This window comes from Bufo gargarizans, chromosome 11 (genome assembly GCF_014858855.1).
Source record: "Bufo gargarizans isolate SCDJY-AF-19 chromosome 11, ASM1485885v1, whole genome shotgun sequence".
Classification (NCBI taxonomy): Eukaryota; Metazoa; Chordata; class Amphibia; order Anura; family Bufonidae; genus Bufo; species Bufo gargarizans.
In genome coordinates this window covers 42,967,477-42,993,459 of record NC_058090.1, presented here as the reverse complement: position 1 = coordinate 42,993,459, position 25,983 = coordinate 42,967,477, and the positions used below count along the sequence as shown (strand labels likewise).

At 48.3% G+C, this 25,983-nt stretch overlaps 1 protein-coding gene across 1 annotated transcript in view; it reads left to right on the top strand.

The window, feature by feature from the left end:
- DCAF4 (DDB1 and CUL4 associated factor 4) overlaps positions 1-21,962 on the top strand; it is a 28,654-nt gene extending 6,692 nt beyond the window's left edge. The window contains exons 4-14 of the mRNA XM_044272614.1: positions 480-634; positions 2,086-2,168; positions 5,604-5,706; positions 5,814-5,960; positions 7,603-7,652; positions 7,783-7,868; positions 8,867-8,965; positions 10,024-10,121; positions 10,621-10,800; positions 12,299-12,413; positions 21,574-21,962. Of these exons, the coding sequence (XP_044128549.1) occupies positions 480-634; positions 2,086-2,168; positions 5,604-5,706; positions 5,814-5,960; positions 7,603-7,652; positions 7,783-7,868; positions 8,867-8,965; positions 10,024-10,121; positions 10,621-10,800; positions 12,299-12,413; positions 21,574-21,779 (1,322 nt within the window). The 3' untranslated portion in view covers positions 21,780-21,962. The remainder of the gene's footprint in view (positions 1-479; positions 635-2,085; positions 2,169-5,603; positions 5,707-5,813; positions 5,961-7,602; positions 7,653-7,782; positions 7,869-8,866; positions 8,966-10,023; positions 10,122-10,620; positions 10,801-12,298; positions 12,414-21,573) is intronic.
- Positions 21,963-25,983: the final 4,021 nt, after the last annotated feature.

Sequence of the window (25,983 nt, the reverse complement as noted above, 5' to 3'; positions counted from 1 at the left end):
CAATTACATACACGTATGGAATTGTTAAGCACTTCTAGTTCTGAAATTGTAAGTGACTAAGGCCTCTTGCACACGAACGTTGTGTACCCGTGGCCGTATTGCGGCCCGCATACAGCAGGTCCGCAATACACGGGCACCGGCCCGTGTGCACTCCGCATCATCAATGCGGACTCATTCACTTGAATGGGTCGACAATCACGGAAGCACGGATCGGAACCCCACAGAAGCACTATGGAGTGCTTCCATGGTGTTTCTGTCCATGCCTCCACACCACAAAAGAATAAAACGTGTTCTATTTTTATTTTTGCAGTGCGGACGAATCACGGACCCATTCAAGTTGAATGGGTCTCGATCTGTCCCGTCATGCCTGTGCATTGGGGAACGCAAATTGCAGTCCCCAATGCACGGAGCGGATGCACAACATTCATGTGCAATAGGCCTAATAGAGAATATTTATGACTTTCCCGGCCTCTGTTTAGAACTTCCAGGCTTTTACTATGATCCGGAGAAGAACAGATACTTCCGCTTACTGCCAGGACACAATAACTGTAACCCACTGACAAAAGAGGGAATAATAAAGAAGGAAATGGAGGCGAAGAGGCTACAGCACCTTGAAGATGATAAAAATAGGAAGGTGAATGTCAATCTTGCCATTAACTTCTACTTGAAAATATGTAGAGCGCTCACATCTCTTTTGGCACAGTAGTGTTTTTTCCATTCTTCCATTACAAAATCTCTTTCTATGTTCTTAGCCAGATGAATGTCATGTTGATTTTCACAGCTCTATCTCCTGGTCTCGTTGCATTTCAGTACTGGAACCATGTGCTGAATTATTCTCGGACCTTTTATAATTGTAGCAGTGGTTTACCTGATTAAGACACTGGTTTTCTTTTGTTGTTCTCAGGCTCCGTTCCCGATAACAATACTTTTTCTTAAAGGGGTTCTCGGGGCTTTTGATATTGATGACCTATCCTCAGAATAGGTCATCAATATCGGATCGGCGGGGGTCCGACACCTGGCGATCAGCTGTATGAACGGAAGACGCGCGCAGAGTGCACATGCCGTCTTCCTGCTCGCTGCTTTGCCATAGAGATAGCAGGAAGAGAGACAGGAGACAGTACGTGCACACTGCCGTCTCCCTTCATACCGGGTGTCAGACCCCCGCCGATCTGATATTGATGACCTATCCTAAGGATAGATCATCAATATTAAAAGCCTGGACAACCCCTTTAATATCCAGTTTAGGCCTTTGGTACAATGACGGCGTCACCGTTGCTCTTGTTGCACCCAAGGAGTACAATTTGGGTGCAACAAGAGCAATGGTGATGCCCTCTTTACAGCAATGGCCTAAGTTGCATATTAAATGGAGTCTGTCACCTGTTTTTCACCAATATAACTAAGAGCACTGCCCCATAGAAGATGGCAGACACATCCCAAACATACCCGTGTGCACGTTTTGCCTTTATTTCATGGAAAAGCACTTTTATTCTGCCCAGCTCTGCTGCTGCAGGTGCCCAAAGCAAACCAGGCTGAAGAGGGGAGGGCTGCTTTAGTTGCATATCTTGGGATTGGTAGCAGCTAGAGATATGTCCTTGTTTGAAAGCTGGCATTCTAACCTTTCAAACAATACCAGAATCATAGCATTATATACACTATATCGGAAGATATGGCTGTTATAAATCGAGTCAGGAGTGAAAGCTGTTTTTACTTTCACTTTCACTTTCATCTGGGCACTTAGGAGCTGTTTTCCAGCAGAATAAAAGTGCTTTTCCTGGACATGGAATAAAGGCACAAAGTGCACACAGGTCTGTCTGGCATGTGTCTGCCATCTTCTGTGGGCTAGTGCTCTTAGTTATATTGGTGAAAGTTAGGTGACAGACTGCCTTTAAGATAAAGCCTCATAACTCAGGAAAAGAACTTCAAATTGACAAAAGAAACCCAGGCTTGTATTCAGCTGAACCACAGCCGCCATGTAACCATGCACACAGTTTGGTAGGGAGGTCGCTGGTGACAGATTTGTTTTAATTTGTCTGTACTGTATTAATGCCCAAACTGCCTAACATCTGTTTGTATCGTTCTCTTCAGAAATTGAGCAGACTTGGATTAAACGCCTCATTGCTGCTTCGTAAACAACAGCTTGGATCGCTGCCCTGTACAACCTACTGCAGGTGGGGAAAAATCTGCAGAAAGTTAGCATTATGTTATTGTTATTATAAACCATGGGCATATCCAAGAGTGAAGGCACTAATCGGTCAATTCAAGTTCTGGCAATTGCCCAGTTACCCCCCCCCCCCCCCCCCCTTCCCCGTACAAAAGGGGCTCCCCGCACAGTCTTCCCGTCTCGCCAGACCTCGGTCTCTGCACAGCATTAGAATCCTGCTACCATACACATTGGACGTTCTGTGTGGGTGGAGCTAACATAGCCCCCCCTGCTGGACTGCAGGAGATCCCAGGACCCTGTCTTATGAAAGCACCTGGTAAGTCCATCCAAGCATGCAGCAGTGTCTGTGGAGGGGGTGCAGGGCTGCTGGTGGTCCCTGTAACAGCCCTGCACTGTCCTCAAGTATTGATGTTCACTGATTTGTGAGTCCCCTCTGGGAGCGCCCTGCGCCCCCTGTGTGTGCTCCGTGCGACCCCTGTGTGCGCTCCCAGTGGGAGCTCCCTGTTTGTGCTCCCTGTGGCCACTGTGCTCCGTTGTGTGTGCTCCCTGTGCCTCCTGTGTCCCTCATGTGTGTTCCCTGTCCCCCCTCTGATGCCGGTGTGTGCCCCCTCTGTGAGCTGTGTGTGAGCTTCTTGTGTCTGGTGTGCTCCCTGTGACTCCATTGTGAGCTAGGTCTGCAGCACTTTTAGGACACCACCAAACATGGGCCATAGAGGGCTCTAGTTAAACTATTGAAGACGGCATTGTTTGAGTGGTCTGCATTGTTAATTGGGGGGGGGGGGGGGGGGGAGAAGAGGCATTGGAGTATATATTTGAGGTCCAAATTAGCAGTGTTTTTTTTTTTTGTTGTTGTTTTTTTTTCAGTGATGGGGGGAGCAGACCAGGGCTGCTAATAAAGGAATCTGTAAAGCTATGTCACACATTATAACATTATAACAGCGTCATCCACAGATCGTCCATAAGTGTGTCATCCACAGATTCCCCCCCCCCCCATAACAGTGTGTCATCCATAGATCCCCCCCCCATAACAGTGTGTCATCCACAGATTCCCCCCCCCCCCATAACAGTGTGTCATCCACAGATTCCCCCCCCCCCCCATAACAGTGTGTCATCCACAGATTCCCCCCCCATAACAGTGTGTCATCCACAGCTTACCCCCCCATAACAGTGTGTCACCACAGATTCCCCCCCCCCATAACAGTGTGTCACCACAGATCCCCCCCCATAACAGTGTGTCATTCACAGATTCCCCCCCCCCCCCCATAACAGTGTCATCCACAGATTCCCCCCTATAACAGTGTGTCATCCACAGATCCCCCCCATAAGTGTGTCATCCACAGATCCCTCCCCCATAAGTGTGTCATCCAAAGATCCCTCCCACATAAGTGTGTCATCCACAGATCCCTCCCCCATAAGTGTGTCATCCACAGATCCCTCCCCCATAAGTGTGTCATCCACAGATCCCTCCCCCATAAGTGTGTCATCCACAGATCCCTCCCCCATAAGTGTGTCATCCACAGATCCCTCCCCCATAAGTGTGTCATCCACAGATCCCTCCCCCATAAGTGTGTCATCCACAGATCCCTCCCCCATAAGTGTGTCATCCACAGATCCCTCCCCCATAAGTGTGTCATCCACAGATCCCTCCCCCATAAGTGTGTCATCCACAGATCCCCCCCCATAAGTGTGTCATCCACAGATCCCCCCCCATAAGTGTGTCATCCACAGATCCCCCCCCATAAGTGTGTCATCCACAGATCCCCCCCCATAAGTGTGTCATCCACAGATCCCCCCCATAACAGTGTGTCATCCACAGATCCCCCCATAACAGTGTGTCATCCACAGATCCCCCCATAACAGTGTGTCATCCACAGATTCCCCCCCCATAAGTGTGTCATCCACAGATTCCCCCCCCATAAGTGTGTCATCCACAGATCCCCCCCATAAGTGTGTCATCCACAGATCCCCCCCATAAGTGTGTCATCCACAGATCCCCCCCCATAAGGGTCCATTCACACGTCCGTTTTTTCTTTCCTGATCTGTTCCGTTTTTTCAGGAACAGATCAGGACCAGATCTGGACCCATTCATTTTCAATGGGTCCTAGAAAAAATCGGACAGCACAATGTGTGCTGTCCGTTTCCGTTGTTCCGTTCCGCATGTCCGTTTAAATATAAAACATGTCCTATTCTTGTCCTGAAAAATCGGATCCTGGTACAATACAAAGTCAATGGATCCGCAAAAAACGGATGACATTCGGATGTCATTCCGTATGTCATCCGTTTTTTGCGGATTCCGTTCCTGGAAACACATAACAAATTTTATTTTTATTTTTTTTTCAATTTTTTTTCAAAGAAATTCAAACAACTTTATTTGATTATTGAAATGTATACATGTTTCCGTTTTTTGCGGATCCGCAAAAAACGGATGACATACGGAAACATTTTCAGGAACAACGGATCCGCAAAAAACGGACCGTTTTTCAGGATGAAAAAAAACAGGACGTGTGAATGGACCCTTAGTGTGTCATCCACAGATCCCCCCCATAAGTGTGTCATCCACAGATCCCCCCCATAAGTGTCATCCACAGATCCCCCCCATAAGTGTCATCCACAGATCCCCCCATAAGTGTGTCATCCACAGATCCCCCCATAAGTGTGTCATCCACAGATCCCCCCATAAGTGTGTCATCCACAGATCCCCCCCATAAGTGTGTCATCCACAGATCCCCCCCATAAGTGTGTCATCCACAGATCCCCCCCATAAGTGTGTCATCCACAGATCCCCCCCATAAGTGTGTCATCCACAGATCCCCCCATAAGTGTGTCATCCACAGATCTCCCCCCCATAACAGTGTCATCCACAGATCTCCCCCCCATAACAGTGTGTCATCCACAGATCTCCCCCCCATAACAGTGTGTCATCCACAGATCCAGCTTACAGTGGACAGGCTAAAGAGAGATAACGTGGCAGTCTGCAATCGGCTGCTGTGGTTGCAACCGCTGTTCTTGCCTACAAAGTCCTGTCAGACTTCTGGTCCAATATTTCAGGATTTGGGGCCCCACTTTTAATTTTGCCCAGGGCCACACTTTGTCTAAAACCGGCCCTGCCTATTACACCCAAAAAACTGTGACAATGTCCCCAAAACAGCTTCCTATTAAAACTGCGGTTGTATTTGCAATGTTTCCAGAAGCTTGGAGAATACTGCAGTGATTTTACAATATTCTTCAGGAAATCTATTAATATAAAATGACCTGTTCTTTAAAGGGGTCGTCTCAATTCAGCAAATGGCATTTATCATGTAGAGAAAGTTAATACAAGGCACTTCCTAATGTATTGTGATTGTCCATATTGCTTCCTTTGCTGACTGGATTCATGCTGACTGGATTCATTTTTCCATCTCACGCGTCCATATTTGTTCCTCTCCTCTATCACACTTTGTAGACATGTTCATGAGCTAAAAGTGAGCTGTATGCAGAGGAAGGAGGTGTCTATTGTTAACCCCGAATCTGTTGGTGCTGGGACACACAAATATGAATTCATTCTGGTAAGTCTGTCGTGTTTCATTTTTGCTAGTGTGCCTATATAGCCTGCTCTGTATAGCCATTACTACCACCACCATCTTGGTGTACGTTTATTCTGTATACCCTCCAGGCTGACTCGTCATGTGAAAGGTTGTTTGTGGTGAACGACGTGGAGAATGGATTTAGTAAATATGGTCTCCTGAACCTGAACGGACTGTGGAAAGATGTCCCGACCGTCGAGAGTCATGATGATAATCCATACTTCACCAATCAGAAGGTAACACACCGACTTCATTAACCTTCTTCGGGACATCCCCCGTCCATGGAATTTTTATTTTTTTTCCAGTTCCACCACCTTTGCAATTTTTGTTTCCAGCCTCCCACTACATTTTATGCCATATTAAATGGCGGCATTAGAAAGTACAACTTGTCCTTCAAAAAACAAGCCCTCATATGGCTATGTAAAAGGAAGAATAAAAAAAGTTATGGCTCTGGGAAGGCGGGGAGTAAAAAACGGAAATGCAAAAAATGTAAAATCGCCATGTTAGGAAGGGGTTAAAAAAGACCTGTCACCTCTACCGACGTGTCTGTATTTTTTTTTTTAAATCAGATCTTTTTTATTGAAAAATGTACAAAGTAAATGCACACTATAGCGTGTCACAACCAATATGACATACAGACACATTATTCAGCAAATCTGGTAACACACAGGATACCAATCCATGAGTAAAAATCAAATTCCCGCCCCCTCTTAATCTACACAATACATAGGCGCACTAACATATATTCCTATGCAGACGTCGAGACGACAGCCACGGTTCCCATAATTTTTCAAATTTTGCTGGGCATCCACGCTTCTGGTATACCATCCGTTCATAGCTTAACATTGTGTCAACAGCACTTAGGAATTCACCTAGGGTTGGCGGCGCTGTCTGTATCCAGTGCAGAGCGATCAACTTTCTAGCAACATATAACACTCTACCTATAGCTATTTTATGCACCTGACTAGTGGCCAGTTCAGATACGTATCCCAACACACACACTTTCGGATCAGGCGGCACCGGCACCTTATAAACGTCCTGTATCGTCTGAGATACCATCTCCCAGTATCTCCCTAATCTCTCGCACGTCCACAACATATGCAACAAATCAGCAGAAGCCATAGAGCACCTTGGACATTCATCCGTGGGTCTAAACCCTATGACGTGTCTGTATTTTAGTAAATAATTGTATTCCTCATATTACCATTCTGAAGCATCCTTTCTAAGAACTCCATGGTGTTGGGTTCCTCTACTATTGCTCCTGGAAATGTATGAATTGCAAACTGGGTGTTATCTGGTGGGAGTGTGTCACTGCGCTCTCACACACCAGTGCTGACAGTGTCAGACCTTGCAGGGACACACCCACTTGGCAATTTATACTTGGCTTTCTAGGAGGAATAACAAAGGAGCAGCATAAGGGCTCGTGCACACGAACGTATTTTATTTCCGTGTCCATTCCAATTTTTTTGTGGACCGTATGCGGAACCATTCACTTCAATGGGTCAGCCCAAAAAAACGGAAGTTACTCTATGTGCATTCCATGTCCTATTATTGTCCGCATTACGGACAAGGATAGTACAGTTCTATGAAGGGCCAGCTGTTCTGTTCCGCAAAATACGGAATGCACACGGATGTCATCCGTATTTTTTGCGGACCGCAGAATACATACGGTTGTGTGCATGAGCCCTAACACAGAGTTATTTTATGGGGAATGAATATGGATGTTTAGTAAAACAGACATGACAGGAACAGTGACGCGTCTTGTTTAAACTTGCATTATATTAAAATGGACATTGCATGAAATGGTTATGGTGGTATGTTTAGTAAATTGCTAACTTATTCAGTTATTTACTGCCATTTTGTTTATTCTTTCCAAAGGTGGTTACTGCATGTTGGGCCTCAGTGAATGCACCGGACTCGCATGTTCTGTATCCTTTTTTTTTTCTGCTGAATAAAATGCCACTGGTATAGCCAAAAATGGCTGAAAATAAAGACCCATCTCCTGTATCGGGAGGCTGCACTGTGTCCTACTGTTACTAGTCCTTGATGGTCATTCAGAGTCTGTCTTCTTGGAAAACCAGAGGCCCCTGGCTGCGTCAGTCTTATCCCAGCATGTCGTTTTAGGAACTTGGCTGCAGACTATGGTACTGTCTATTTTATTTTATTATTTTACTTGGCGTTAAATGCTATGGGACACCCTTGGGGCAATGTTTTACTGATTGAAATAATTTTTTCAGTTGGTCTTTATTAAAGGTTTTCAGCCGTTTTTGAAATACAGGGGTTAAATATCAGTCTGTTTGCAGAATATAATTTCTGAGTCCTGTCAGCTGACAGCTCATGTAAAGCCTTCTCTCCTAACTTCATAAACCCTCATTATAGCTCATTATTAAACTGGTAAGAATATGGCTTAAATGGGTGTTCAGAGATGAGGAGATCAGAGATGAGGCTCCACATGAGACATCAGTTGACAAGTCTGAGCAGTGATACATGATTGATGATTTCTAACCCCTATATCTCAAAAATGGCTGAAAATAAAGACCCATTGAAAAAATTATTTTAGCCCAAACTTAGTAATATGCAATCATGAAAACTTTGCCTCAAAGATGTCCATACCCTTAGGGGTTTTCCCATAATAATTTTATTTTAGTTCTTTTCAAGTGCCTGCCCCCTGAAACAGAAGATTTATACTGTATTGCCCCGCACAACTCCGGTCCTCCATGCTGAATTCGCTGTCTCCATCTTCTGGTCCCTGTGCTATTATCATCTGGCTGGCTATGGGCACGGTCACATGCACGGCTCCAGCGGTGATGTGGCCACCAGCAGCCAGTCATTGGGTGGAGCAGTGCATGTGACCATCGCCAGCTGGATGTAAACACAGTGGGGAGATGGAGGCTGCGCAGAGGACCAGAGCAGCGTGAAGCACATAAGTATAAATCTTCAGGGGGCAGGCTGCATGCACTTGATAAAAAAAATACCGAAAAACCCTTTAATTTGTTGAATTTTTCAATTACTTCTCCATTGGAGATCTCACAATTGATAAGCCAGTGACACATATAAGAATTACTGGGTGTGAGATGATGCAGTGGAGAGTTGCTTTTTTGTTAGAAAATATATAATTTTCGATGCATCTTTGCCTTTATAGACGATGTCCGGCCGGAAGTGGTCTACAATATCCGAATCTCTAATGCCTGGTCTTGTGCGTGGTGCCTGAACCCTCGACTGGAATGTTCCTATGCAGCAGGTTTGTAACCATGGGACTGTTGAGATCTTCAGAGTTCTCCTGACTGTTATTAGTCCCATTCATTATTATTATTTCTTATTAAAGTGCCATTCATTCCATGGCGCTGTACATATGTAATGGGGTATACATACATAATACAGACAATTGCACTAAGCATGAACAAGACGAATTACAAACTGGTACAGAAGGAGAGAGGACCCTGCCCGCAAGGGCTTACAATCTACAATGTATGGGAGAAGGACACAGTAGGCGAGGGTTTTTTATTCATCTTAACAACAAGGGTCTATGGAGACTGCACAAAAAACCACAGCAGTAAATCAATCTGGTCTTCGTAAATTTCTAGTGTATCTGGAGTGTGCACGTGCGTTCTGTCTTCCTGCGCTGCTACTATGTCTATGGGAAACAGGAAGAGAGAAGGGAGACTGCACGTGCACACTGCGCGCACCTGATCGATGGGTGTGTCAGGTGTCGGACCCCCACCAGTCTGATATTGATTGAACTCCTTTACAGGGGGTTCAGACCTGAGCGTTCTGAAACGAGCGCTCTGTATGCGCGATTGTATGGGGGTTTACAATCGCGCATACAGAGACAGGCGTGCACACATTGTCGCGCGTTCCCGAATATCTATGTGCGGGAACTCACGACAAACGCCCCAAAAAAAGCTCAAGAACTTGTTAGAGCGTCGGGCGTTTTACAGCGCGATCGTACGCGCTGTAAAACGCCCAGGTGAGAACCATTCCCATAGGGAATCATTGGTTCTTGCCTGTTGTGCGTTTTACAGCGCGTAGGAACGCGCTGTAAAACGCTCAGGTCATAACTTAGGGTTAATATTAAATGATTACATTCATAGGACCTGCCAGAACTTTTGATTGGTGGAGGTTTGACATCTGCCCCCCCCTCCCCCCACTACTGGTTATGCAAGGAACTGCTGCCCCATTTACATTCTACTGGCTTTATGCCTTCACTGTATGAGATGGGAATAACCATTTAATGCATCCATTAAGTGCATTCTTTTTAATCTATCAAGCTGCTCACCCTTCTTCCTCTTAACATGGAAGGTCTGCGGAATCAAGTCCTGGTTCTGAACGTGGTTACGGATGTTCAGCACACTTTCCGAACGAACAGTGATGTTTTGGCTCAGCAGTTTGCCACACAGGTATGTCACCATTAGTTGCATACCGGTATATGTAGTACGCTGATCCAATGTACGCCTGTCCTGGATACACTCTGTAGTTTTATTTCTTTTATTCTTACCACGTCTACGGTTACAATTTTAGAAAATCGCTGAGCAGCTTATTTGTTTAACATCCTGATTTTAGATAATGATTTCCTCTCCATTCACATTGAAAACTCCCTATAGAAATTCTGGTTTCTTCCCACTGGGGTGCGAATTTTAAACAATTAGAACTTATCTAAGGTAAGATGTCACATAGATTTCCATGACTTGGATTTCAGGTGGCAGCAATGTGTAGTGTTACTCCCACTTTAAATGTGAATGGAGCAGAAAACTATTTTCCCACTTTAAGTTCTGCAGAGGTGTCTAATAGTTTTGCAATCTGCTTGTTTTCTCACCTGCCTACTTCATGTGGATTCTTCACACTTTCCTGCTGGGTGTTGTCACTTTAGAATATAATGAGAAGTTTCTTTCCCGTTAGACCTTGCTGCTGTATAACGGCTGTCGCTCTGGAGAAGTGTTCTCTATAGATCTTCGTGTCCCTTATCACTTGCCTAATAATTGGAAGAAAGGGGTGTCATTCTCCCAAAGCTCCGGCATCACTTGTCTGCGTCTTCTCAAGGATGAAAACTACCTCGTGGTGTCCGATATGTCTGGGCAGGTACATCCACACCAAAAAGCTTTTACATTTCTGTAGTCTGATACGATGAAGTCTGCTATCTTTCCAGTAGACTTACAATGGCGCAGCAGTGTGCATGCTCAACCGCTGCATCATTCAATCGTTTTGAAGATTCGTGGAGGTCCCAGACACCTCCACCAGTTAGACACTTACCACCTATCTTGTGTTGTCACATTTTAAAAGTGAAACTTGTAAGGAAAAAGTTTTGCAGGTTAATTATTAGGCAACTTTCACTCCTGTGGCGTTGTGATCCGGCCGCCAGTTGCGGCAGAGAATGCCGGGAATCGGCTGGACACAAACTGCAGCCTGCACCAGTTTGTGTCCGGCCAATTCTCAAAATTTTTGCCAGATTGCGGCCGGCAGCAACAGATGCGGAGAATTGCTACAGCAGATATGAAACTATCCTTAGATTGTATATTATTTTGTGACTGCAAATTTTAGATTAAGCTAAAGCAAGAAATCTGCGGATAGTGAAACATCTGCACACAGTTAAAGGGGTTGTCCAGAATGGGGCCTACAGCTTGGCCTCTGAAACAGAAGATTCATACTCATCTGCTCCATGACACTCTGGTCCATCTCACTGCCTCCATCTTCTGCTTACATCCAGCTGGCCAGGGTCATGGTCCCATGCACCACTCCAGCCAAAGATTGGCTTTAGCCGTGATGTGGCTACAAGCAGCACGTCACCACTGAAGCCAGTCATTGGCTGGCGCGGGCACGGTGCATTTGACCAATGTCCATAGCCAGCCGCATGTAAACAGCGCCGGGACTGGAAGATGGAGATGGCAGAGCTCAGGACCAGAGCACCATGAAGCAGGTAAGTATGAATCTTCTGTTTCAGGAGAAAGGCACTTGATAAAAAAAAATATTATTACCGGAAAACCCCTTGAAATATTGACGACCAAGCCCCAGGATCTGTCATGAGTATCAGATCAGCGTGATCCTGACTCCCAGGACCCCCTGGCATTGCATCCACGGCCTCTTCATAGACTTTGTGATCATCAGAGGAAGAAGCCACAGTGCAGGAAGCAGAGATAGACGTGACATTAAAGGTCTATTCACATGACCGAATCTTTATTTTTTTTACATCCGATCTGCATTTTTTGTGGATAGGATGCAGAATGATTAATCGCTATAAGGCTATGCTGCGGTACCGCATAAAATATACAGCATGTCGTATTCTCTGTGAAAAATTCTGGCTTCATTCAAGTCAATTAGTCCGCAAATGATGCGGATGCACAAGTAAGTACAACAGACATAAATACAGAATCATGGATCTGCAAATTGTGGAACCTCAAAACGGACACACTCATGTGAATGGACTCTTACAAATCATTAAGGGCAGTATGTTGTTTTTTTTTTTTTTTTTTTAATACATCTTTGCTATAACCCCTCTAATTTTAATAAAAAACTACGTGACATCACAGGTTACAGAACATAATGATTAGATTGTACATTATTTTGTGATTGCAAATTGTAGATTAAGCTGTGGGATCTGCGGATGGTGAAAAATGTGCTGAACTATGACGGACATATGAACAGTTACGCTCACTTACCAGTGCATGTGAAAGAAGATGAAGGGTTGCTGCTTGCAGGTATGGACTTTATACAAAATCTTCTCATCAATCCCTGTTATATACTCTGTCAATACTTCTCATAAAAAATGACGGAAATTTGAAATCTGCTCATTGTGTGTGGTCCTCCGCAGGTGCCGGCTCCCAGGGGGGTGCCAGAAGCAATGAGCGCTTCCATCAATACAGATGGAAGCGTTCATTGCTGGAGCGCTGACGCCCACATACTGCTATGGGGCACGGGAGCGCATAGTTCCCTGCCCTGCTGCTGATCACTGCTATAGGCTTCAGGCCTAGTAGGCAGTGAAATCCCGGCGCAGGCGTATGTGATGACATCATTGCGTGCGCCTGTGCCCAGACGCAGCACAGTGAAGTGTGCACGCCTGGACGTAGGTGAGTATTTAGCTTTTATTTTTTTATTATTTATTTTATGTGCCAATTTTGGGGGACATGGGGGGGAAATTGCAGTATAGGGGCAAATTACTATGTGGGGGAGAAATATTATGGTGGGATACTGTGTGGGGCAGAAATATTATGGGAGGGATTACTATGTGGGGGCAAATTACTATATGGGGCAATGTGGGGGAGACTATTGTGTGTCGAAAATTACTGTATGGGGGCAGTGTGGGGGAAATTGATGTATGAGGGTGAGGGCAGTGTGGGGTAAATTACTATGTGGGGGGCGTTGCTATTGCGGAAGCACTGTAGGGGCTATTCTATTATTTCTGGGGACACTATACAGGGATTATTACCTGGAGCACAATAGAGGGTGTTATTATTACTGGGGGTCTCTAGGGGACATTATAGCTGCTGTGGACACTATAGGGACATTTGGGGTAGTTTATTAAACTGGTGTAAAGTAGAACTGGCTTAGTTGCCCATAGCAGCCAATCAGATTCCGCCTTTCATATTTGACAGCTCTTTTGGAAATCCAGTTCTATGACCCCAATTATGTCTACTAGGGTCACTATTTTTTCAGCAGTATAGTACCTGGGGCATTGGCACACTATTGGGGGTGGCAGCAGGATGACACTGTCGGGACACTAGGATGGGGAGGTTAATGGAAAAACTGAGAAATCTAACATGTCTGTGTTACAAACTCTGTGATGCGGCTGAAAGAATTTGTCATGGCGGTCTAACGGAGGAGAAGAGGAAAAGGAAGGTCTACATGACAGGAGATGTCCCTGGATGTAAGAGGTGTGTGGTCAAGTATTGGGGGGGGGTATGTGCCAGAGAAAGGACCCGCCCCGGATGCCAAACACCCTAGGCACACCACTGCTCCATATTATACTGTGGCATTTTTAGGGACAAAATTTAGTGTTGATGTATGTATTAATATATTTTTAAAGCATTCAGAGCTCTGCTTGTTTTTCCTGATAACCACCAATAGTAAATGACTAACAGAAAGTGAGTGCCCGTGCTAAGCCTGCGCGTAGGGTAAGACACCAAAAGAGAAAACGGGGCTAGCACAAATAGTAATGAATATAAACTTTATTATAGTCTCAATACGAGACAAAATACATTAAAATACAAATAAAAGACAATGTAATGGTGGATAGAGGACACACAGAATGATATGGAACACCACTAATCACTAGACATATCAAGGCTAAAGAGATAATATAAATATCATAAAATGTATATATGGCCCAAACAAGATGTCAAATACATATAGCTAACCAGAGCTATCAGGATCTGATACAATACACAAAAAGATATAAAGCGCATAGTGCAAATATAACAAAGTGCATGGATCTATTATGCTGAACTGCCCACTAAGGAGCCATAAAGTGAATACCTGAGTGGTGAACCAGCAGAGCCCCAACGCACGTTTCGCGTAAGCTTCTTACGCGAAACGTGCGTTGGGGCTCTGCTGGTTCACCACTCAGGTATTCACTTTGTGTCCTCTATCCACCATTACATTGTCTTTTATTTGTATTTTAATGTATTTTGTATCGTATTGAGACTATAATAAAGTTTATATTCATTACTATTTGTGCTAGCCCCGTTTTCTCTTTTGGTGTCTTTGTTTTCTCGCCCAGTTTCCTTGGGGGACACAGAAGACCTTGGGTATAGCTCATCTCCATAGGAGGCGTGACACTAAGTGAAGACTGTTAAGCCCCTCCTCCACAGCTATACCCTCAGCCTGGAGAGAGAGACTGCCAGTTTTTGCTTAGTGTCCAAGGAGGCAAGACACTCCCTGCTCTGCAGGGCTCTTTTCTCCTTGTTTAAATTTTTATTTTATTTTTTGTTCCAGATCATACAAGGGACAACAGAGACGCACTAGACCTCTCTGTTTCTCCCGGGGTCGAGCTGCGCCAGTGCCGGTCTCCCGCACTGCTGCCTCCCCCACAGAAGGCAAGGTGGATCAGGGCAGCCCAGCTCCCCTGCATCCCGCCAGCGCAAGGGTCGCCCGCACGCCAAGTCTCTCTTCCAGCGTCCTGCCACTACGGTGCCAGAAGCTGAAGGGGCGACCCTGCTGGAACTGACCGAGGGTGAAGACGGCTGTGGTAAGAGCGAGGCTTCTCCAGCCCTACGTCCCCCCCCCCCCCCCTTTCTCCTGCGTGCTGGACCCCCATACTGGGGCCTCTGGGTGCTGCAGGGCGGCTGTTCCCTGCTCCCTCTCCTCCCCTTCTGACCTCCATCAGAATAGGTTCAGCCGCATTGCCCCCCTTCTTCCCTTGGGGGGGCGGCGTCCGGTCACCTGAGGGCCGGATCGTGCCCGCGGTTGATCATTCATCTGCCTGCCGTTATCTCTGTGCATTAGGCCTTGCACTCAGGGCGCTTTGTCATAGAGTGCCAGCTCTTCGTCCCAGCGGCTCCCTATCTGGCCCCCCATTCCTTACCAGGTGCGCTGTTCAGGGCCTGGGGCCCGTTCCTGACTGCAGGGGTGTAAGGCCTCGCCTCCGGTCCGCGGGGTGGGCTCCTGTGGCCGGCATGTACAATCCGGCCGGGCGCTGCAAATTTTGGCACAGGTTTTTAGGCCTGCTGGGCCGCACCTCCGGCACAACTTTCCGGGCCCCTGACTCTTCCGGCCCGCGGGGTGGGCCCCCGCGGCCGGCATGGGACTTCTGAGCGATGCTCTAACTGGCCCCGGCCGACCGTCATTGCATTCCGGTCGGCCGGGCGTCACAAATTCTGGCCCAGGCCTCGCGGCCTGCTGGGCCGCAGTTTCGGCGCTCCATCCGGGCCCCTGAATCTTCCGGCCGCGGGGTGGGCTCCCGCGCCCGGTGTGTAATGCGCCACTCTGGCTCGGGTCCCGGCCGGTACATTGAACACTGTGCGGCCTCGGGCGCCGCAAAAAATTTAGGCCCCGGCTTCTCGGCCTACTAGGCCGCAAAATTCCGGCCTCTGTTGGAGGGGGCGGGATCTTCTCCAGGCGCGAATTCTTCCCGCCTGGAGGTCCCCCCGCCCCCAGGGGATCGCAGCACCGCCCCCAGGCCGGATCCTTTAACCCTTTGGCTACTGGCCGGCTCCCAATGGGACTGTTTGGCTGGCCCTCCTTTCCTCAGAGAGCCTGTGCCCCTGTATGGTGTCCCCCTGCCTGCCTCAGGGAGGCTGTGTTATCATTATAAGAAATGGAGGAATAACGGAGTAGTTTCTTGTGGGCTGCGCAGGACGCGGCAGTCTCATCTCAGTAGTGCTGCCTGTATGCATGCCCCCCTTCCATGAGCGGCATGTAGCACTCCCTTGCTGCGGCTCTGGCTAGGTGCCTGTTCTCCTTTATAGGCAGAATTTGTCACCCTCTCCAGTTGTGGTGCCTGCCATGACCCTCCTTCCTAGGTTGGATACGGCACTCTCCCTGGCTGCGGGCTGGCCTTGTGCATGACCCCCTTAGGCGGATTACTGCGCCCTCACCAGATTCGGTGCGGGCCATGTGCACGACCCCCTTCCATAGGCGGAACGCTGCACTTTCCCTGGATTCGCTGCCGGCCATGTGCATGACCTCCTTCCATAGGCGGAGTGCTGCACCCTCACTGGATTCGCTGCCGGCCATGTGAACGACCCCCTTCCATAGGCGGAACGCTGCACTTTCCCTGGATTCGCTGCCGGCCATGTGCATGGCCTCCTTCCATAGGCGGAGTGCTGCGCACTCACTGGATTCGCTGCCGGCCATGTGCATGACCCCCTTCCATTGGCGGAATACTGTACTCTCACCGTGTGCGGTGCTGGCCAGGTACATGACCACCTTCCGCAGGCAGGACGCAGTACTATCGCTGGATTGGATTCACTACCGGCCATGTGCATGACCACCTTCCATTGGCGGTATGCTGCACTCTCATTGGCTTCACTGCCGATCTTGGGTATGCCTCCTTCCCTCAGGCGGCATATATACACTCTCACTGACTGGGGTTGTTTCTCTCGCCGGTAAGTTGCTGGCCATGTGCATGACCCCCTTCCATGGCGGGGTGCTTGCGCTCTCGCTGGATCCGTTTTCAGCCATGTGCATGACCCCCCCCCCCCCCCCCCCTTCCATGGGCGGTGTGCTGCACTCTCACTGGATTCGCTGCCGGCCATGGGCATGCCTCCTTGCCGCGGGCGGCATACATACACTCTCGCTGACTGGGGTTGTTCTCTCACCAGCACATTGCTGGCCTTGTGCATGATCCCCATCCTTGGCGGTGTGCTCGCACTCTCCCTGGTTGCGATGCTGACCATGTGCATGTTTCCCCCCCCCCCCCTTTCGGGGCGGCATCCTGCACTCTCGCCGGATACGATGGCCTCTAACAGGGGTGGAATGCTTGCACTCCCATTGGATACGGTACTGGCCTTGTGCATGACCGCCCCTCGTTCCATGGGCGGACTTTTGCACGCTCACGTGATTCACAGCTGTCCTTGTCTGTGCTGAACTGGTACTTGTCCCCATTCATTGGCGGAGTAGTTGCACTCTCACGAAATTTGGTGTTGGGTGGATTATTGCACAATCATTTGATGCTAGGATAACCCTGTGCATGTCCCCCTTTCACTAGGTGGACCTTCTACATTCCTGTTGGATACCGTGCGGCCATGTGCATGACCCCCGTCTAGGCGGAATATGGTATGTCCTGCTTCTCTGAAGTGGGTACTGGCCTTGGGCGTCGCCCCCCTTGTTGGGGCGGGCCTTGCACTCTTGCCGACTGCGGTGTTTGCCAGGTACATTCCCCCTTTTCTGGGCGGACTGCTTGCGTTCGGTCGCATGCCGTACTAGTCTTGTGCGAACTCCCCTTTCGGTTGCACTTTGCTCTTCTGTGGATACTGGGACTCTGTGACTGTCCCTCTTCGCTGAGTGACGTTTTGCAGTGAGCGGACGTTCTGTGCGCTCTGTGCGTTGTTTGGGCCGTGTATGCCTTTTCCTCCTGTAGGTGGTTGGCCTTCTCACTGCTTTCGGGGCTGCTCGAACGTGTGCCTCCCTTCCTTGCCGCTGGCCTTGCACGCTCTGAAGAGATCGTTCTATCCACCTGTTCCGGATGGGCCCTACTTGCCGTCTACTGCACTGAGCTGGGTGGTACTCGTTCTCTAGTTTGGATTGTATATTGCGGTCCCGTTGGGACGGTGTCCACCATGTTCGTGGGCCCTTCCACCTGGGTTGTGTTTGTGGTTCCTAGAGGCGTACCCATTCGTCCTCCCGCAGCATTGCTTCCCTGCGTAAGCGGTCACATGGTCAAGAGTGCTGTTCGCAGCGCCCCTCGGATTCTACATTGACTCTGGCGGGACTACGGTTCCCTCGCCTACTACCATTTTATCCTCTTCGGATGCAGTGTGGTATGTGTCCTTCCTATTGGCGCCTTCTGCGCTTCAGTCTGATCTGCTACCAGGTTCGGGACGCTCTTCTCGGGAAGGTCACCCAGCTTCTCTTGGGTGCTCGATTTCCCAGGTCCGAAGGACCTCCACTTTGGGTTCTTCAGGGTGTTCGCCTTCTGCGAGGTGGTGAGCTGGACGTTTCACAGAGTAGCAGGGGTTCTGCTCTTGAGCTGTCCTATGGCTTCCCTGTTGCCCACTCCTCCTTTCGATTGGAGGGTGTTTTGCCGGCCTCTGTCTCGATTGCTTTTTCTCGCCGGCTCTGTTTTGTCTCCCGCTCGGGGCATATCACTCCGATTGTGGCTTCTGCCTCTGGGGAGCGCATGGTTGTTCACTTGGATGGTTCCGGTGTTCCTTGTGGTCTCATACCGTCTCCCTCATTCTCACTGGCAGTACTAGCTGTTTCCGGGTCTACCGCGTTCTGTCCTCTCGCTGGGTGCAGATTGCGTTTTTCCATTCTGGGTAATGGTCCTGCTGTGAACTTACCTTCTCGGTACCTGGGAGGACTACCTTTCGGTCGAGATTGTCCTTAGATCTCCCGCGCCGAGACTGTAGAACACCTTCCTTGGTGACTGCGTCGACATGGAATTTAGCCTGTTGGGTCCTGGCATCTGTCTGATGCTGGGTGGACCCTTTCAGTTCCTTCCGTCTGTCCTAATGCTACCCCACTCCGGGTGGATGCGGGACGACGTTGCTCGGGGGCGACGGGATCGGTTTTGCCGACCCTTCGGCCTATGTTACTGGTCTGCGCCTGATCACATTGGGTTTTCTCCCGCTCGCCCAAGCGGTTCCAGCGGGCACGCTAGTCGTCGCTCCTGGCTGTGCTTTGTCCAGGGTCTGTTGTAGGACTTAGGGTTTTTTTGCCTGGGGTTCTGTGGGAAGCTGGGGTTCCCCCACTCTGACATTCTTTCTCCATGGTTCTGTCTTTCTCCAGTCCGGCCTGGACCTGGGACTGGGACTCTGTTGCTTGGCATGTCGAGTGTCGGCGCTGTCCTTCCTCTTTCAGCATTCCCCAGCCCTCTGGGCCTGTCATGACCTCCTTCCTTGGAGCGGCTCTTGGTTTCCTTTGTACGGCCCTCCGGTACCGCCCTGGGGACTACATACTGGACTCTTGGCGCTCCAGTCTTTCCCTTGGAGCCGTTACAGAGGTTCTCTCTACTCCTTCTGTCCTGTACGGTTGTGTTTCCGTAGCCATCGTGTCTGACGGGTGTCTGAGTGGCGGCCCTTCTTGTTCCGAGTCTTAGGTCTTTCCTCGGGACGGGGCTGTTCTCCATCCCGTCTTTTCCTTCCTTCTGAAGGTGGTGTTTGTCTTCCCCGGGAACGGACACTTCACCGGTTGGAAGTTGTTTGGGCCTTTACAGTTTGTACTTGGAGATCTCCGACTCTTGTCGACGTTCGGTCTCTTGTGTTTCTGGAGGTCCGCGCACGGGGTTGACGGCCTCCAAAGGTGCCTTTCCTCCGCTTTCTCAGAGTAGCTATTGCTGTGGTTGCCGCACCAAGGGCAGGGTTATGCTTTTGGTGTTACCGTTCCTTTCACCAGAGCGGTCGGTGCCTCCTTTTTTGCAAGGCGGTCACTGTCTTCCTTGCACTCCTCCTTACTGAGTTATACGAGGTGCATGCTCGGGCTTCGGCGGCTGCTGCCTTGGGCCGCCTGGTCTGCAGGCGGTGGTTTCTTGATGCCTTCGGGTGCTTCGCCTTGGTGCTGTGGTCCCTCCCCTCTTGGACTGCTATTGAACGTCCCAAGGTCTTCTGTGTCCCCCAAGGAAACTGGGCGAGAAAACGAGATTTTTGTATAACTTACCAGTAAAATCTCTTTCTCGCTCTTTCCTTGGGGGACACAGCACCCACCCATTCTTGTTTTTTCTTTACACGGTTTCCGAGTTGTTTTACCCGTTGGGTAGTTGGCTTGTTGGTTCCATTTTTGGACTTTGCCTTTTTTTCACTACTTGGACACGCAACTGGCAGTCTCTCTCTCCAGGCTGAGGGTATAGCTGTGGAGGAGGGGCTTAACAGTCTTCACTTAGTGTCACGCCTCCTATGGAGATGAGCTATACCCAAGGTCTTCTGTGTCCCCCAAGGAAAGAGCGAGAAAGAGATTTTACTGGTAAGTTATACAAAAATCTTGTTTTTCCTGATATAACCCGTCTAGATAGGCACAGTTAAAGGTGTTTACGATTAAAACTATTTGGAATTGGTGGTTCACTCAGGGGCACCAAACTGTGCAGTGCAAGATAACCGACTCTCTATGTTCTTCCAGGAGTTAAAAGGGTTTTCAGAGATCTTTATACTGATGAACTATTTTCTGGTATCTGATCAGCTATTTGAGAAGGCACCGGTGCTCGCAGTAGTGCTGCAGCCTTCTCGCAGCTCATGAAGCACAGCGCCGTACATTGTATAGCGGCTGTGCTTGGTATTGCAGCATTTACTTTTATGGGGCTGAGCTTCTGCTAGGCCTTGTGACCGATGAACATGACGTTACATGGCCTAGGGAAAGCTGTGAGAAGGCCGCGGCACTACTGCGAGCCTTGCTGCCTTCTCAAACAGCTGATAGGTGGGAGGTCCAGGGTGTCGGACCTCCACCGATCAGTTACTAATGATCTATCCAGAGGATAGGTCATCAGTAAAAAAAATAATCTTGGAAAACCTCTTTAAATATTGATGACCTAGCCCTGACATAGGTCCTCAATACCAGTGAGTTTCCAATTCCTGGGACAGCCCTGTCTCAACTAGTTGAAGGACAAGCAATGCAGCTTCTTCTTAGTATAGAGGCTGCGGTGCGGAAATTAGGGTGGGAACGAGGTAAGTTTGCTTTTTTTTGTACATTGTGCGTCTGTTAAAAATGTACTTTTAAAGGGGTGAATAAAAATAATTTGGACTGTAGTCACCGCTCGGAGAAGCTTAATTAATGCTGTCTTATTACCGAGTAAAATGTAGGAACATTACACAGCAAGGTCTTACTCTACCCCCAACCAATAAAAAGATATATTAGAAAAATAATCTGCACAGAATTTTGGACCATAAATGATGTTGAAAGGTGGAAAAGTCAACCAATTGATATTTCTTGGAGCACAGAGCGCCCACAAAAAGTAGGAAGCTGTGTGCAAAAAATAACTGTTTGCTATTGACCTATTTAGTGTAAAAAAAAAAGTTTAAATTAAATTGAATTTAGTGCCCATCAGATGATCTGTATAATTTTATCTGTTTGATTTTTTTTTTTTAAAACATTTAAAAGAACAGTATTGGACCAGTAGACTTATTGGACCAGGTGTTTAAAAAACACTCTACTTTAAAATGCATTTAATCTAATAGTATTCAGGCATCGCTTTAGTGACTAGCATGCTTTTACATGGCTGCAACGGGTCTTTTAACTTTCCAAATCTGCCAACTCATTTTATTTTCCATGCAGTTGGACAAGATTGCTACACGAGGATCTGGAACTTCCAGGATGCCCGGCTTCTGAGGACAATCCCATCACCACATACTGCCTCCAAGGATTCTATACCAAGTGTTGTATTCTCCTCCTACCACGGAGGGAAAAGGCCGGTTCCTGGGTTACTAATGGCTGTCAAGAAATACTTGTACCACTTTACTTATGACTCAAATGATGTCTGATACTTGTTTTTCAGCGTCATTAATCCAATGTACACTTCAGTATGGACCCAATAACTGCCAAAGCATTATAGGTTTGAGAGGAGCATATCTATTTTAACAGTGTAAATCATCAATTTATGAATGAGTGCTGACAGGTATTTTACATAACTAGCGATTAAATAAAATATATATTTTTTAAAAGGCTTCAGCTTCTGGATAAATCTTAATCTTTCGGACCACAATTCACACCGTTGGCCTATAAAGTGGAAGAAAAAAATTAGTCACCACTAAATGTCAACGACTAGTAAGGCATTGATCCTGCAAAACTTCTCATTGGGGGAAAAAAATTACCTTTTTTTTTTTTTTCCCAGACCGTACAAACCACGTCAAGATTACTATACAGGTAACAGTTTACTGCTAGCAATTCCAACTATTTTGGAATTATTATCGATAGTTTTACTGGGTACTTAGCCAACTGTATTATTGTATGATACCTTCAATACTTGTTTGTCAATGCCACAATGTTTCGGGTAAAATCGGAGGCATATATCGGTACAGTAAGGTACTATAGCCAGCTATCAATAGTATACAGCATGGATCTATAGTACAACATCAGGCCTTTTTAGCATACAGTGGCCCCAATCTCGGATTCTTTTATCCATGTGAGTGTATCTTCAGAGTCACTAAGCTAATAGTACAGGTGAATATAACAAACTTTGTAACATATCTTTCTCGCCCATATTCATTGGGGGACACAGAGACCATGGTATAGCTATGTCCTCTAGGAGGCGTTGACACTAGATAAAGCTGTTAGCGCCTCCCCTGGCAGCTATACCCCCTCCAGCCTGTGGAGAGAGAGCTTCAGTTTTTTCTACTGTCAATAGGAGGCAAGACCTCCCTTGTCTGCAGGGTAGCTCCAGAAGATTTTTTATTTTATTTTTCTTCTTTTCAGGTGGGAAACAGTGGTCGCTTAGCCTCCCTGTTCTCCCGGGGGAGCACGTCAGCGTTGGTCTGCCTTGCTGCCGCCTCCCCCACAAGAAGACAAGGTGGACCAGGGCAGCCTCGCTCCCTTGCATCCCGACAGCGGAAGGGTCACCCATCCAAGTCTCTCTTCCAGCGTCCTGCCACGACGGTGCCAGTAGCTAAAGGGGTGACCCTGCTGGAAAAAAGGAAGGGTGAAGATGAAGATGAGGTTAGTACACGGGACTAGGTAAGTATGTTTAACCCTCCCCTCTCTCTCTCGTCATTATTATCAAGCAGGGCCACCCTATACTAAGGGGTTTTAAGACCCGCTCTACAAATCCCCTTCCTGGTTCTTCATGATGGCCATTGGTTATATAAAAGTCAATGTCTTACAGGACCCACCGTCAGTTCATCCTGTTATTGGTATGCGCATTCCCCCTTACAAGGCACACGGGGTTAATGCCATTGTTGTACAGAGGGAGGCTGAGCGCACCGCTGTGGACTGAGGCGCTCAGTCAGACATGCAAAGGGGGAGCGGAGGAGGCTCATGCTCCACACACCTACCGTTACCCACACCTACCGCCATTATCTAGACAGCCTTAACCCTTCCTGGACAGCCACCTCTTTAGGTCAGCACCTGATTACTGGGGTTCTACCTCTAGTACAGTGTGCCATAATGTGGAGGAATTTAATCCCTTCATGCCTCTTGTCATTGAGGCCGGCTTCCTAGTTTTCAAAAAAATAAAAATAAATGTGCATTCATATGGGTCCCCCTCCTCACCGCAGCCTGGGCCCGTGTCCTATCTCGGATTGGACATAGTTCCCAATCTGCCCTCCGGGGTCGTTTGGTTGATAATTCTTCACCTTCGCAAATCCCGTGGACGACAGCTGAAGTATTCCCAATCCACCCTCCGGGTCGTTTGGTTGATGATTCTCCACCTGCGCAATCCAGTGAAGGACCTCTGCAGGATTTCCAATCTGTCCTCCAGGGCCATTTGGTTGATAATTCTCCAGCTGCGCCATACAGTGGAGAACCTCTGGAATCCCAATCCACCCTCCTGGGTCGTTTGGTTGATAATTCTTCACCTGCGCAATTCCATAAAGGACCTCTGGCATTCCCAATCCACCTTCCCGGATTGTTTGGTTGATAATTCACCTGCGCAATCCAGTGGGGGTCCGCTGGAACCTCCCATCCACTCTCCGGGGCTGTTTGGTTGATAATGCACCGCCAATCCGGTGGAGAGACCTCCGAAAGTTCCCCTTCCACCCCCTGGGTAGTTTGGTTGATAAGTCTCCACCTGCGCAGTCCACAGAGGAATCACTGATTGCGTCTACGGTGGCCAGCAGTACTTGTCGTATGCATTACCCCCTTCCTTAGGCAGAGTAACTGCACTACTTCGGGATACAGTACCTGCCTTATACATTGTCCCCTGCCATAGGTGGACTAAGTACAATAACATGGGGTTCGGTACCTGCCATATGCATTAGCCCTAGCCCCTTCCATTGGTGGTGCGATGACATTATCACTGGTTACATTGTGTGCTGTATGCATTACACCCTTAGGTGCAATAATTGCACTCCCATGGAGTACAAGACTCGCCATATGTACTAGTTCTCGCCGTGGGCATTCGCCCCCCCTTCATCGGTGGAATATTCTCCCTACCACTGGCTAGTACTTGCCGTATGCTTCCACCTTCCTTAAGTAGGTAATTGCACTACCATTTAATACTGTTCAGACTGTCACGCTATCCTTCCATAGGCGGAGTGTTGCAAATCACAGTGCTTTCTGTTGCATTACCCCCTTCCACAAGTGATCCACTAACGGAGGAATAACTAAACCTCTTCAGATGCTGCAATTCTGCAGCGCCACGGCTCTAGGTGCCTTCGCTTATTTCACAAGGGGGCGTGGCAACAGTCGGTACTCGCAGGTGCCTGGTACTCTTACTCCAGTGCTATATGGGTGCCACCAGTGGACATGGTGGCTAATCCTCATTGTATCCTTTTTCCTTTGGTGCTGGTTTTGCGCATTATAACATCCTCTGTCTTCTCAGGGGGTTTCCTAGCATCACTTATGTGTCCTAGAGACCCCCATCTCCATGGGCCTCCGTTGTTCCAGTCGGTCACGATATTGTCCGCATCAATACGTAGTGCGTACTGCATTGCACATATATGGTGAGTACGTTCCAGCGAGTAGTGTTTCACTGACTCCGTATTCTCTATCCACCACTCCCCCCTTCTCTGGGAAAGTGATTATGCTGGCACTCTGGTTTAGCTGCTGCAGCTTGTTCTCCTCCACAGGTGCAGCTTTTCACTAATGCTCGAGTTCGTGGTCGCTGCAGTGGGACATCCCCCGTAGGTAGTTTTTGCACAGCCACTTAATCCATGGCTACTTCTGTATAGTGTTGGTTTCAGATAGGTAATGGGCTTAAACCTAGCCTATTCTTCTCCTGTCTTTTCCTCTGGCTCATGGTTCATAGCCACCCCGCATGCCTTAGTAGTTCCTACGTTACTACCTTCCCTCATCTGCATTTGCACGGGGTATTCGTTTGGTGGCCTTCCATTCCAGGCACGCTCCGGTCCTGACTGGTGGGCTGTGGCGCCCTCCACATTCCTCCTTTTACAGGGACTCTTCCATTGGTCCGAGTGTGCTAACGGTATCTACACGAAAGCTTCCCACCTTTCTCTGCAGAGCCAGAGTTCCGAAAGCATGCGACGTGGACGGCCTGATTTCTCCTAGGCGGGAGTTCTCCCTCCCTACGTGTTTCTTCCCCTCCTTTTCAGGGTTCTACGGAAGATCAAGATGGAGGACATTCCGACAAATCCTTGTCGCTCCGAATTGACCCAGTCGCGCATGGTACGCCGACCTCGTTCTCCTTCTAGGAGACATCCCTTGGTCACTGCCACTCAGAGACTACCTTCTTTCACAGGGTCCGGTCTTACATCAGCATTCAGACGACAACGTGGCTATTGAAACCGCCATTCTGACGTGGAGAGGGTTTTCGGCGGATGTTATTCGCACTATGATTTAGGCCAGGAAGCCTGCATCGCCCAGGATCTATTATGGGACCTGGAGGTCATTCCTGGGCTTCTGTGAAAGCTGGGACATTCCCTCACTCTGTTTTTTTTCCTCTCCCCATGGTCCTATCCTTTCTACAATCAGGGTTGGACCTTGGTTTAGCCCTTAGTTCCTTGATGGGTCAGGTGTTGGCGCTTCTGTCCTGGGGCAGCTTTCCAGCATCCTCTGGTGCCCATGGAAACCTTC